The sequence below is a fragment of the Typopeltis vanoorti genome, chromosome 12 (genome assembly GCF_054136105.1).
Source record: "Typopeltis vanoorti isolate ZY-2024b chromosome 12, IOZ_Tvanoo_1.0, whole genome shotgun sequence".
Taxonomy (NCBI): domain Eukaryota; kingdom Metazoa; phylum Arthropoda; class Arachnida; order Uropygi; family Thelyphonidae; genus Typopeltis; species Typopeltis vanoorti.
In genome coordinates, this window is record NC_143560.1 from 97088252 (window position 1) to 97103944 (window position 15693).

Consider the following 15693-nt stretch of genomic DNA (forward strand, 5'->3'; position numbering starts at 1 on the left):
GAGTTAAAGATCGGTACTATCAACGTAAGAAGCCTGAATGGCAAAGAAATGGAGCTAGCTGAGGAATTAGATAAGTACCAGATCGACATAATAGGGGTGACTGAAACAAAAAAGACCAAAACTGGTGAGATCTTTCTGAGCAATAAATACAAAATGTTATATTCAGGCAATAACAATCAAGGAAAAGAAGGAGTAGCCATAGTATTCAACACAAAATACGAGGCTAATCTTCTTGAATGGCAGTCAGTCTCAAGTAGAGTAATGTGGGCAAATATGAGAATGGGGAACTGGACAATGAGACTTATTTGTGCCTATGGTCCCACAGAAGGTTCTACTAAGGTAGAAGTGGAGGAATTTTTTGAGGCTTTAGAAAAAGCAACTGACACAATGAAAAAGGAAAAGTTGGTCCTTGTTGGGGATCTAAATAGTAGAGTAGGAAATGATTGTGAGACATATAAAAATATTTTGGGAAAATTTGGAGAAAAGAGCAAAGCTAATAATAATGGCAAATATCTGTTGGATTTCTGCCCAGGACATGGACTGGTTATTACTAACACCATGTTCCAACATAAAAATGTGCACAAATTCACATGGAGAGAAGAGGCTAGGAATAAGAAAAGTCTCATTGACTATGTTATTGTTGATAGTGATGTTTTCTCCCTGGTGCAGGACACCAGAGTGTACAGAGGATTTGAAATTGGAAGTGATCACTATTTAGTCTTGAGCAGGATAAATTTGAATTTCATATTGAAAAGAATAACATGTAAGAAAGTTTTAAAGCGAATAAAAGTTGAGAAGCTCTCAGGTGTAAACTGTAGACTAAAATACAGAAATATTATTGAAAAGAAAATGAAAGAGTTTGAGAACAGGAATCAAACCTTGGAGATTCAGTGGCAAACTCTGAAGGAAACATTGATTGATTCTTCCAAAGAGGCATGTGGTGAGGTTGTGTGCAAAGATAAAAAAATCAGAACTCCCTGGTGGACACAGGAAGTTAAAGAGGCAGTGAAGGAAAAGAAGAAAGCATATCAAAAGTTCCTGGCAAATAAGTCGGCTTTTACTCTTACAGAATACAGAGACAAATGTAAGAAAGCTAAACAGTGTGTAAAACTAGCTAAACAAAAGTCATGGGAGGACTTTGGCAAGAATATAGAAAATAAATATCAAGAAGGTGGCAAAATATTCTGGAGGTTGTTGAAGAAGCTTAGGAATGGAGGAAAGAGTGCTGTAAAAGGAATTAGAGATGATAAAGGTGAAATGAAAACAGGAGAAAAAGATATCCTTGAAGTATGGAGTAATTACTTTGAAAAACTGCTAAATGAAACAAGCAGTGATGACAGCACAGTGATAAAAAACACTGACCAGGCATGCAGTCAGGAATACATATCCATACTTGAAGTAGAAAAAGCCATCAAAGGCTTGAAATGTGGAAAGGCAGCAGGAGTAGATGATATTCGACCAGAAATGCTGAAGTATGGTGGTATAAGAGTCTTACAGTGGCTGCACTGCATAGTTCAGAAAGCCTGGACAGAGGGACGAATTCCTGATGATTGGAGTAGAGCTCTCATAGTACCCATATATAAAAAGGGAAATAAAACTGCATGTGAGAATTACAGAGGTATTTCCCTACTGAGTGTTCCTAGCAAGATCTATGCAAGTATACTTGAGAAACGGTTGAGAAGAATTGTGTAAGAAAAGCTTGGTGAAGAACAAGCTGGATTCAGGCCAAATAGAGGCTGTCAGGATCAGATCTTCACTTTACGACAAATAGTCGAGAAAGCATGGGAATATAACAAAGATCTGTATTTAAGTTTTGTCGATTTGGAAAAGGCATATGACAAGGTGCCAAGAGAGAAGCTATTCAATACGCTGCAGTTATATGGTGTCAATGGGGCATTATATCAAGCAATACTTAGTCTTTATTTGAGTTGTGAGTCAGCAGTTAGAATTGAAGGAAGTACAGGAAGATGGTTTAATGTTAAATCTGGTGTGAGACAAGGATGTACATTATCCCCTCGGTTATTCATTATCTATATGGATCACATTATGAAGGAATGTGGTATTAAACCTGATATCAAAATTGGAGATGTTAATGTCAGCTCTTTGCTTTATGCGGATGATGTTATACTTCTAAATAAATCCGCTACAAGTCTGCAAGATTCTCTGACTAAATTGAATAGCTGTTGTAATAGATATGGTATGAAGGTCAGCAATAAAAAGACAAAGACAATGAAAATAGGCAGAATCATTGAAAATGTCAACTGTGTTGTGAATGGAGAACCTGTGGAACAAGTAAAACATTTCAGCTACTTAGGCACGATTTTTACTGAAGATGGTAAACTAAATATAGAAATAGACAACAGAATCAGCAAAGCTGGTATCGTGGGAAGTCAATTGAATAAATTCATATGGAATAAGAGTGAAATTAGTCGGAACACTAAATTAGCTGTATACAAGACTGTGTTCAAACCAATTTTAACTTATGGATCTGAGAGCTGGGTCAGAAGTAAAACACTTGACCAAAGACTAGAGACCGCAGATATGAGAGTCCTGAGAAAGATTAGAGGTGTGAACAGATGGCATCAATGGCAATATCATATTAAAAATGAGGATATTAGGAAAGAACTTGACATTGTCAGCATCCAGGAATGCGTTAGCAGAGCTAATCTCAGATGGTATGGTCACTTAAATAGAATGGGAGATGAAAGATTAGCAAAACAAGTGTTCTCTGCCAGGTTGGCAGGAAAACGACCCAGAGGAAGACCAAGATATAGGTGGATTGATACGGTACAAAGTGTCTTAGACGATAGAAATATAAGATCTGATAATGTTGGAGTCTTGACAAGTAACAGACTGATTTGGAGGAAAATTGTAGATAGGAAGTTAGTAATGATGTAATTTTTTCATGTAGTACTGTCATATCCTGTACACCCTTTGAGGGTACATGGCAGGAATTTGATGATGATGATGATGATGAGATTACCTGTGATTGATTTAGTAGAAATTTGAGGTTCATTCAGAAACAGAATGTCAGGTTTGGATGAGTGAAGATGATGATAATGATGCACATAATTTAAATTACTGTTGATGCCATGGATGTTGATAAAGTGAATATGAAAGATTTTTTTTGTGTGTGTGATTTCTGAGTTAATTTTCTTTTTTTTTTTTTTGGAATTTTGGTGGGTGGTTTATTTTTTAGTTTAACTACAGAGAACTATACTTATTTAGGTCTAATTTCATGTTAAATTTATATAAAGTGAAGAGACAAAGAGAAGGACATCATGCAATGGAAGAAAATAGACTTTTGAACATGTCACCCATACAGAGAGCATCCAATTTCCAAACCATAATACTGGCTCAACAGTGCCCCTGCATACCATTACATATCCTCCCTTGACCTGGCAGTGTAGTTGGCAATGAGATTATGCACCAGTTGATTAGGAAGCCTCCTTAAAGATGAATTGCCATCTGGTTCAGTCCCATACACTAACTAGTGGCCAGCCTACCCTTGAAGATGGGGAAGGTACTGGATCCTTGCAGTACAGTTGGCATGCCATTGAAGAGTATTGCTCACATTGCATGTTGAAGGTTGGAAGGGGGAGAATAAGAAGAACTCTTGCTCTGGGAACCAAATTGTGGTAACCACTTCAGTTCCCCAGAAAAGCAAGGTAGTGGTGTTTCACCAGTTGATGAAAGTCATCTGCCAGCTAGGACTAGTTGGCATTTACTTTAACTAGGAAGGTATCCCCAGCAGAAATACTTGCTGTTGCTAGAGTCCCTTTAGTAGAAAAGGCCCTACCACGCAAAAGCAGGAGATGACTTGACTAGGAGAGGCTATATATTGCAAATCATCATCCTATAGTGACCTTCTGTATATAGCATTTTATTTAATGTGGCTTCTTCCACCGAAAGGTTGTAAACTTATTGTCATTAGTACTGTGAATTCAATAAGAGTTGCATCATCTTCAAGTCCTGCTGCAGAAATCAACTATAGAACTTTTTCAAGCCACTTCACACCTCCATTAAGCAGGTGATGTCACATTGGGTGATGAAATTCATTCACCTGAAAACTTTCACAAACATTCATGCCTAAGGTGGAATTCAAACCTATGATGTATTTATTAAAAAGTGGAAATTCCACTTGTCCCCTCTCGGGTATATGCAGTTATTTTAATATTTTAAAAATGTAGAAAATAATGATGTCATCCTTTACAATAGAATAAATACAGTGATTATTGATCCTCAGGTCTGTAACTTACGTCGCAACATCTTAGAATTCAGTGGTTTTTCAAATGACAAAGTAAAAGAGATACGGAGAGTACTAGTCCTTGCTTCGTAAGTCATTTCAGATTTATTTATTTTATGTATAACTCTAGGAAATATATATATATATAATAAAAACAATAGATATTTGTTTCTTCATTTTTCTCTTGCGCTTAAATAAATTACAATGTTGCTTTTGCACTGTGTGGGAAATATTAAATAGAGTAACACAAATTATGAATAACTTCTTTTGGTATCTTAAAAATTCTTCCACCGTATCAAAAGTACTCAGTATTTGCTTCCCTCAGTATTCATGCTGTATGAATCATAGATAGATGTTCATGGCCTCAAGAAAAATATAAATAACCTAATTACAGTGCATATCCTGCCTTATGCCACTTTGCTTTACACTGATCTGCTCATATGACAATTTTTGCAATATTACATTTCTATGAATCAACCAATGTACAGTTTTCATGGACTGTTTCTTTATGACGTCATTGCTTGCTGCACCTCTTTGTGTTTTTGTATTTTAGGTTTATAATTTATAAACAGTTTATAATTGTGAATTATAAACAGAAAAAGTAGCCAAAGCTCTTTAAAATAGTGCAATCTCTGCACTGCGTTCAGACCTCATCTGAAGTTGGCTGCCCTCATCTGCTCTCCCAAGGATCTTCTACTGTCTCGCTCTCTCTCTCTCTGTTGCAGGTGTTTACAGGGGTCCTCATTCCTGCAGCTTATCACGTTATAGTCATACTGAGAGATCTAGAAACATCTTCTAAGAAGAAAATAAAAATATGCATCTCTTGCTATAAGTATGGTCAATCAGCTGACCATGCATTGGATAACTTGAATAAAATCAAATGGAAGAAAGAAAACTAGCTTCACCACAACAAATACAAATTTGCAAGACTTTTTTTTTTTTAAAATCATCAACAGATTTAAAACACTAACCTAATTTTAATATATATATATATATATATATATATATATATACATATACACACAGTGGTATCTCGCTAATCCGAACTAATAAAAACCGCGCTCGTTCAGATTAGCGAAAATTTCGGATTAGCGAAATTTTTCCCCCAAGAGGCAACAGTAACTAGCATTTAAGACAAAAATAATCAGATTCTAATGGTACATCAATTTAACTCTGTAAATAAATGAAGTAACTAGTAGAAAAAAAGCTACTGTACTGTAATATAAAACTTAGAAAATAATACAGTACACAAGTTTATTTTAGTAAAAAATTTAGTTTGTATGTGTACCTGTTTTGTTGAGGATTCTGATTCAATAAAATTGCATAGTTCAGTACATAACTCAATTTATGTAAAAAAATATCACTTTCTTGTACATAGCACAAAAAAAGTTTCACAAAATAATACAAAAAAAAAGTTTTTTTATTTCTTTGTAAAAAAAGTCATTGATTTTCTTTTGCTTCTTGGAAGCTAAACTTTTTTCGAATGCTTCTTCTCAGAGCTGCATTAGCAATAAAATTTTGTGGAAAAACGTATCATTCTGCTTAGCCTATTCTACACGCATATTAAAACTATCAACTGTTTCTTCATGTTTTACTTTTTTTTTTTTTCTTCAAATTCTTTATCTTTATCAATGTCTGCTAATTCATTCTGTAGCATCATATTTATAATTTAAGCATCTGATTTGATTTCGAATTCACTTTCGGTTCTACCTGTAATCCATTCCGTAACATCTGTCTGTGAAATTTCAACATTTGGATTTATAATTCTAACCAAATTATGCACGTTTTGAATTTCTGCTTTTTGTGTATCACCATAGTTATCTTCGTAAATTCTAGAAGGCCACAGTTTTTCATGACTCTCGACAGCGGTGATTCATGCTGACAATATAGTACATACCGTACAGTATAAAAAAAGCAAACATGAACACACAATGAATAAATCAAAATAGGCCTACAGTATAACCATACAATCGACAGTATGAAAAAAATACTGTATTGTAATAATAATAGTTAAAATAATAATTAATAAATAAAAATAATAGTACACAAAATAATAATACGCAATAAATAAAATTTTTATTTTCCTTTCAAACCGCAGTTCGGATTACTGGAGGGTTCGGACTAAAGAGGTTCGGATTAGTGAGATACTACTGTGTGTGTATATATATATATATGTATATATATATGATTGTGAAACCATCAGTAGGCTGAACTGCAAAAGTCCATATGACATCTACCATTAGCTCAAGATAGAGAGACTTGGAAGACCACAATTTGCAATAATTAATTTTTAATATAAATCTCTTTTCCCTTTTCACATGGTATCATATTGTGAATAAAATATGTATGTATATACGGTTGTATTAAACTTCCCAAGATTTGGGAAACTTTGTTTTCTTAGATCTCTCGCCTAATAGCTAAGGCTAGCCAGCAATACCCATAGACTTTCAGTCTAATCTTTTCCACTTATTGTTTTGTGCTTGTTTGTGTTTTTATAATTTTAATATTGTTTCCCTGATGTTGTCTCAATGACTGAGACAAAATACAGGATTGATTTAACACATTTATTTATTTTTCCTGTTTTTATTCCATTAAACTTTATAATGCATTCAAAATAACTTTTTTTGTTTACAAAAATTATTTGAATTTTTTGTATGCATATTTGATGCAAATAAATGCTTTGTTTATATAATTTACAAACATAACTTCATAAAACCATAATTAAATGATCACTGTATTTTCCAGTGTATAAGACACTCCTATGTATAAGATGCACCCAAGAAATTTAATACAATTTTCTGGAAAAAACCTAAACTTTACCTAAGCCAAAACAATGCTCACAGGCTACTTTGACTGCATGGGTACGAATCATTTTTGTTGAAATAGCAATGCCATTTTGCCGATTTTCTTGCACCCATTTCAAAACTTTGGTCTCTAGTTCTGGCCACTTCACAATTTTTCCACGTTCCGTGCGCTTTTCTTTACGCAAATTGTACAAAATCTCCTTCTGATCACACCAAGTTCTAATCATTTTTTCTGTAGGCGGAGGTCCAAAATGTCTTTCGGCTTCCCTATTCCCGTGTTCTTCCGCATATTTTACAACCAGCAATTTGTAACTTGAAGTATATGAATGTTGCCTGTTTTTTCCCATCACTAAAATCTACGGGGAAATATCAAACTGAACACAAAATATCTCAACACGTCAACTTAATACTGATAAACATCGGTAACTAATTACTCGGATAAGATATGAAACTTGAATAGGGATTCCTTGTTCTTAGCCAATGATGCGCTAGAAGTCACTTGAAGGTCACGCATCAATTTGATTGTGCCATTAACCGCCTACAAAGATCTTGGAACATTAAAGGGAGTGCATATGACTTTGAAAAGAGGAAACAATCTTTACCTTCATTATATAAGACGCACCCCATTTTTAAGATGAATTTTTAAGGTAAAAAAGTGCGTCTTATACACTGGAAGATACAGTACATGCATCCAGAAGTGGGAGGGAAAAAAAATGATTTGCTATAAGACAGTGTTTTATAAACTAATGTGCCTTTCAGTGGCCAGTGTATGCTTGTATCTTTCTCAGTATGATTAAATTTTCTATTAATCATCAATGCGATTTTTGCATGACAATGTACATTTTATAAAATTAATATAATAGCTGATAAATAATGGAACTAGCAAAAGAAGAATTGGATAAGTACTAACAGATCAACTTGGTACGTGTTACCAAAATAAAGAAGACAAAAACAGGTGAGATCTTTCTAAGTAACAAATACAAGATGGTTATATTCAGGCATAGATTACAAACAGGGAAAAAAAAAAAGTGGCTATAGCATTCCACACTAACTATGGAGATTATCTTGTTGAATATCAGGCATCACTCTACTTGAGTAGAGTGATGTGGGCAAATATCAGAATGGAGAACTGGACAATGAGACATATTTCTGCCTATGGTGAATGATGCAGAAGAGTCTACTAAGAATACAATGGAGGAATTAGGTAGCTTGCACAACAAAAAGGAAAAGTTGATCTTTGTTAGAGATTTAAACAGCAGAGTAGGAAATGATTACTAGACATATAGAAATGTTTTGGGAAAATTTGGTTCAAAGAGCAGATATAATAATGATAAGTACCTGCTGAATTTCTGTTCAGGACATGGACTAGTTATTACTAACACCACGTTCCAACATAAAAACGTGCACACATTCACATGGAGAGAGGATGCAAGGAATAAGAAAAGTTTCATTGACTATGTTATTATTGATAGTAATGTTTTGTCATTGGTTCAGGACACAAGAGTATATAGAGGATTTGAAATTGGAAGTAATCACCATTTAGTGTTGAACAGGATTAAATATCATATTGAAAAGAAGAGTTTGTAAGAAAGTTTTAAAGTGAATCAAAGTTGAGCAGCTTTCAGAGGTGGACTGTAGACTGAAATACACATACATTATTTAAGAAAAATGGAACGTGATTGAAGATAAGAACAAAAGATTGGAGATTCAGTGGCAAACCCTAAAGAAAACATGATTCAGCCAGTGGAGCATGTGGTGAGGTGGTCTACAAGAGTAGACAAATCACAACTCCATGGAAGTTCTGGAATACTCAGAAGTACTCAAGAATTAAAGAGGCAATCAAGGAAAAGAAGAAAGTATTGAAAGTTCGTGGCAAGTAAGCTAGCCTGTGTTTTTAGAGAATACAGAGAAGAAAATAAAGAACTGTCTAAAACTAGCTAAACAAAAGTGATGGGAAGACTTTAGTAAGAACTATTGAAAAACTGGAGGCTATTGAAAAAGCTTAGAAATGGAGGAAAGAGTACTGTAAAAGGAATCAGAGATTATAAAGGTGATATGAAAACTGGAGATAAAAATACTTTAGATGTCTATAGTAATTTTTTATGTATAGTAAATTCTAGATGTCTGTAGCAGAAAGGTTGCTAAATGAAACAATTCAACAGGTAAGCAATCAGTAGAAAGCAATCAATTTCTGCTAGATGTAGAAAAGCCATCAAAAACTTGAAATGTGGAAATGCAGCTGGATTAGATAATATTCAATCAGAAATGCTCAAATATGGTGGTATAAAAGTATACCTCCATATTTGATACATAAAAGTATGGAGGTATAATTCAGAAGGCTTGTCAGAGGGTCAAATTCTGAATGATGAAGTAGAGTTCTCATAGTACCCATTCTTGAAAAGGGAAATGAAACTGAATGTGCAAATTACAGAGAAATGGCTGTTCCGTAATGAGTGTTCCTAGTAAGATTTATGCAAGTATACTCGAGAAACTGCTAAGAAAAATAGTGGTATTTTAAGCTTGGAGAAAAAGAAAGCTGGATTCGGGCCAAATAGAAGTTGTCAGGATCAGATTTTCACTTTGAGACATTTTTGTATGATGGTAGAAAACACTCAACAGGAAAGCAATCAAGAATACATATCAGTGCTATAAGTAGAAAAAGCCATCAAAATCCTGAAATGTGGAAAGGCAACTGGAATATATAATATTCAATCATAAATACTCAGATATGGGGATATAAAAATATATAGTGGCTACACTGCATAATTTAGAAGACCTGGTCAGAGGGATGAATTCCTGATGATTAAGCAGAGCTCATAGTACCCATCTGTAAAAAAAGGGAAATAACACTGAATATGAGAATTACAGAGATATTTCCAAACTTAGTGCTCCTAGTAAGATTGTTGCAAGTATACTTGAGAAATGGCCAAGAAAAATTGTGGATGGGATGCTTGGTAAAGAACAAGCTGGATTCAGGCCATATAGAGGTTGTCAGGATCAGATTTTTAGGAATATAACAAACGTGTATTTAAATTTTGTAGATCTGGAAAAGGCATATGACAAGGTGGTAAGAGGAAAGCTCCAGTTATATGATGTAAAAGGGCATTATATGTAGCAATACTGAAGTCTATATGAGATTAGTGTTTGTGTTGTAAGAGTTAGAATTGAAGGAATTACAGGTAGATGATTTAGTGTTAAATCAGGTTTGCAATAAGGATGTAGATTATCTCTATTGTTATTTATAATCTATATGGATCACATTATGAAGGAAAGTGATATCAAAACTAATATGAAGATATTTATTTCAGTCTTTACTTTATGCAGATGACTTTATACTTCTAAAGAAATCCAGTATTAGTTTGCAGAATTCATTGAATAAATTAAATGACTGCTGATAAATATGGTATGAAAATCAGCAATAAAAAGGCAGAGATAATGAAAATTGGTAGAACATTGAAGACATTAACTGCATTCTGAAGAACAAGCAAAACATTTCTGTTATTTAGACACAATTTTTAGTGAAGAGCTCAAATTGCATATGGAATAGACAGCAGAATTAGCAAACCTTGTATAATACAAATTCAACTGAATTAATTTATATGGATAGGAGAGAAATTAGTCAAAACACTGAACTAGCTGTACACAAGACGGTGTCGAAACCAATTTTACCTTATGGATCTGAGAGCTAAGGCATAAACTCATGAACAAAGACTAGAGACCACAGATACGAGAGTTCTGAGAATGATTAGGAGAGTGAATAGATGACATTAGTGGCAGTATCATATGAAAAATTGAGGATATTGTGAAAGAATTTGGCATTATTGGCATTCAGCATGTGTTAGCATAGCTAATCTCAGGTGTTATGGTCACATAAACAGAATGAGAGAGGAAAGGTTAGCAAAACAAGTGTTCTTTTCCAGGATGGTGAGGAAAAAAACCAGAGGAGGAGGACTAATATGTAGGTGGATTGATACAGTAAAAAGTGCCTTAGAAGCCAGAAATATAAGTCCTAATAATATTAGTCTTGAAAGACAACATATTAAATAGGAAGACATTTGTTGAATAGGAAGTTAGTAATGATGTAACTTTTTCATGTAGTACTATCATAATATTCTATACACCTCCTGAGGGTACATGGCAAGAATTTGATGATGATATTATAGTTTTGGTGCATGGAATGTCCCCACATGAGTGTTCTGTGTATGTGTGAGCAAGTGGTTACAAAGAAGAAAGGAATTTGTTGATGTGTTATGGAAGACCTGAGGATTGTATTCTTTCCCGATGATTACAATCCTCAGGTCTTCTATATGAGGGAGACTGTTCCAAAGAGCAGAGGTGTAAGAAGGAAGATAAGAGGTTGATTCTGTAGGTTTGGAACTTGTGGGTGTTGAACAGCAGTGGTTTGTATTCATACATGATAAAAGGCAAGTGTAAGAATGGTAGTGGCCAGTTCAGTGAAGAAGCATCTATGGGAAAGTGACCGTAAGAGAGTCAGTGAGATTAAGTGAATTGTGCTTTTCTGAATATAGTCAGCCATTCTGAGGAATGTTCTAGGTGCACCACCCCAAATGTGGTGTTGTGACCCCCCCCCCCTTTTTTTTTTTTTTTTTACTTTACACATGTATATTGTGGTAACTCCTTAAACAATATCAGATGCTTGGGGAGTCTTATTGATCCTCAATTATTCTTATATCTCAATCCTTGTAGCTAGTCTTAAAATAAGCAGCAGTCTATACTTATCCCAGTGGTATTGCACTTAGCAGAAGTTAGTAGAGAAATACATCTTATTAATTTGTATTGGTCTACAGATTCTCATTAATTAATTTGTTCCCTTATTAACATAGAGAAAATTTATATTATCCTGTGCCACTCTATACCTAGATGGTATGAAAAATAACCTCATGGAAAAATCAATCAATAAGTACAATAACACTTTAGTTTCTTTAAGCTGAAGATACTTTAAATATCTCAATTATTTTCCTTGATACAGAAGTGGCTGAGGTTACTCAATCCTTCCTATCACTTTGGGTTCCTGCTAAGATCCGAATAATTTTATGAATGGTACAGTGAATTGAATTCAGGCAAGCACGTGATTATATATAAAACAAAGGACATTTATTTTACCTTAGAATACACACTACAAGATATATCAAATTCTAGTAATAAGGCAGTTCACTCAAATATATATTCTGACACTTTCTCAAGGACATACAGTCTTATTAGATTAAGAACATTCCTCTCATAGACTAAACTATTAATCCAGATAATACAATCACAGGTAATGACTTCTGGTTCTAGATATGTTCACTCGGAACAAAGTAATGTCTTGGCTTTCCATTAATTAAGCACCTATTCATTTAACATTATTCAATCCCTAGTTAAGGCAGAGACAAAATTGAATCAAAGTTCTCTTACTGCAATCAGGCGACTTACAACACATCTAGGTTCTGGATAACATCAACTTCTATTGCGATTCCTCAGAAGCAAATCGAGTGTCCCTAAATAGTCTCTTCAGCTCCTTGTCTGTTACTGCTCTCTGGCCAGCATAGTATTCTCAATTTTCCTTGCACAGGGCCTTCCTCAATATCAGCATAGACTTTCATCACAGTAGATTTCTGGATTACTTGGCTGTATGACTTTAGAAATCTCAGAGTGCTCCTCGACATCGCCTGCTTGGACTTAATTTTTCTCTGTTGAAGTACAGCTTCTGTAGTACCAACTCTAAGTCATAGAACAATGCGACTCATGCCGAGAGCTCTGAGATACGAACATCAGCAGTCCACCTGGGGGGTGGAAGTGAGGGGGGTCATCATCGGCCTATTGAAAAAAATGGCAGGGTCAGAGTGGCCCTGTAGAGAAGAGAAAGAAGGGAAGGGAAATGACAGAGGTTAAGGTGGGGTGGGGGGGGGGGGAAGGAGAGGAGAGGGAATAGGATAGGAAGGGCAGGTGGGGAGATGGAGAATAGGGAAAAGGAAAAATAGGCCTCAGCTCATATTACACATCTTGCTAGCTCCAAGCTATCAGATGACAACTGTTCACCCCGCAGATTTGCCTGGCTCAGAAGATCGAAAGGACCATGAAGGTAGCCGGTGCCCAGGTGACCTGCCTCAAGTAGGCCTGCACTGCCTGGGGTTCTTCATCCAAACTACCTCCATGGGAGACCAGGGAACAAAACAAAACTCATGGGGGGACGCAGAGACCTAGGAAATGGCTTGAAATGGAGCTGCTGCTGCAGATGGAGATCTTAAAGCAGCAGCAGCAGCAGGCAGAACTTGATGGTGTTATTTCTGACATTACACAGGATTGGACGTGAACACCACTTGTTCTTAAATTTGGTGTCACCCAAAGCCTCTTTTTAGAGATGTAAAAACCTCCTCAAGGAACTGTAGAACTTGTAAAGAACGATCCAGGAGAGATCCAACAGATTGGGAGGATTAGCAGGGTTAGAAAATTTCTTTCTTACCTTCCAGATGTGATATTTAAGCTCATTAATTATAAATACCACTAACTTCTGCTGGTGTTTGCTGGTTGAGCAAACTGCAGGAAGATGACTTACTCCTGCAGCAGGAGGGCGATGTGGAGAACGTCGCTTAACCTCCTCCTCCAGATGAAGATGGAAATGGGACACCGGTAGAAGGCATGCTCCACGGTGTCCAAGCTCCCGCAGAAGTCACAAAAGGGGTTCCAGGTGTTGTGGAACTGCCAGATGTTGATGTTGACTGGAAGGTGTCCGTAGGCAATCCTCCATGCCAGGTCCTTTCTCGACGGGTTCCCTTGATGTTTGGAGAGGTGGCCAAAGAGGATCTCGTTGTTGTTGTTGATCCCCAGATCTGGAACATTGGTACAGAGGATGTTAATGAAATGTCTGTACCAAGTATAGCTGTTCCGGATTCCGGCGGTATTCACATCCGACGAGCAGAGTTGTTGCATAAGCTGGCACAGTCTGTTGTAATCTTCTGTAACAATGTTCGCCTTGGGACCCTGGTGGACTGGAATCCCAAAAAGCAGAAGCTTGAAACCCAAGAAATACTGCACAGGATAGCTGCAGGGGTGTTCAGTCTGCAGTATCCTGTTTAGATGGAAAGTGGTATTACTTAGGTATCTGATGTTGAAGGAGGGGAGGCCGAAACCTCCCAGCTTCTCTGGAAGTTGAAGAATCTTGATTTCAAATTCCTGGCATAGATTGCCCCAAAAGAACTTCAGGAGCTTCCTATAGAGCCAGATTTCCTGATCCTCGCTGATGTTGATGATGTTCAGGACGTGCTGAAGCACAGGGTATGTGATGGTTTTGATGACAGAGGCCCTGGAGGAGAGTGACAGCTGTCAATTTTTCCAGTCCTTGAGCTTCTCGATGGTGTTGTTGTCAAGATGTTTGATGTTAAGCATGGGCTGTTCTGCAAACAGGACCCCCAAGATGGTGAGGGGGTCGGCAGTAGGGATGAGACATGCAGGGATGTTATTCAGGTCCCAGACTCCATACGTCTTGATTTTGGTTTTGTCGGGGGTTTGATGTTAACCCCAATACTTGGAACTTCTGTAAGATGTTGAAGAAGTTCCATATGGAGTCATTTTCCCTAAAGGTGCCCACCATGTCATCTGCGTAAGCGATCACTTTGGAGTCATCTGTGGTGAGAGGCATTGGAATTCCTCTAATGGCACGAGAACTGTTGACAGCCCGTAAGAACGGCTCAAGGGCTGGTGCGAAGAGCAGTGGACTAAGGGGACACCCTTGTTTGACCCCTTTCTGGATGGTAATGGGGTCAGATAGGTGTCCGTTAATGAGGAGACGAGTGGAGCTGTTGTTGTAGCCTCCTCTAATGTTGTTAAGGAGTCCACCGCTGACCCCGACTTTCTCCAGGATGTTAAAGAGAAAGGAGTGCCAGACGCTATCGAACTCTCGGTTGAGATAAACAGTCAACAATTCCATGGAATACTTTTTGATGTTAACCAGATGTAGCGGTTCTCTGATGAAGATGAGATTGAACTCCATCGACCGACCAGGAACACCATACACTTGTGTACGATGACATACCTCATCCCGATTTTCAGTCTGTCGTTGAGAACATGGGCAAGGATCTTATAGTCCGTGTTCGACAGACTGATGGGGCACCAGTTCTTGATGCTGGAAGGGTCCCTGTTGGTCTTTGGGATGAGGACTGTATGGCATTCCAGAAATTCCCGTGGCATGTTTCCAGTGGTAAGGAAGATGTTGAAGATTGCCATGAGAATGGGGAGGATGTGGTCCCAGGCCTCTCGGTAGAATTCTGTGCTTAATCCGTCTGGCCCAGGTGCTTTCTTTGTACGGCATTGCTTAAAGGCTGATGTTATTTCGGCCGCTGCAATTGGTGCATCCAGCCCTGCTTGGATGTGCGCAGGGAAGGGGATCAATGTTCCAACAGGAGTAATCCTGGGGGTACTGTTGTCTTGATAGATGTTGGTATAGTACCCCAGAAGGCATTCAGGATGTCAGATGTAGTGGTGTGATTACACCTGCCTTCAATGATGATGGTAATGGTTCGCTCCTGCCGGAAGTTGATGAAATGCCTGTTGTAAAACACGGCTGATTGCCTGTCTTCCGAGCGGAGGTGGAGACGGATCTTAATGTTCTTTTCTTTACCTGCTTTTGTCTCTCCGTATCAATAT

General features: G+C 37.0%; 1 protein-coding gene across 4 annotated transcripts in view; it reads left to right on the forward strand.

The window, feature by feature from the left end:
• The window catches only part of LOC150101039 (uncharacterized), a 592625-nt gene that overhangs the window by 288401 nt on the left and 288531 nt on the right, over positions 1 to 15693 (forward strand). For all 4 annotated transcript variants that reach the window (XM_090401634.1, XM_090401633.1, XM_090401632.1 and 1 more), the window contains exon 13: positions 4247 to 4335. In XM_090401634.1, coding sequence (XP_090257760.1) covers positions 4247 to 4335 — 89 coding nt within the window. The remainder of the gene's footprint in view (positions 1 to 4246; positions 4336 to 15693) is intronic.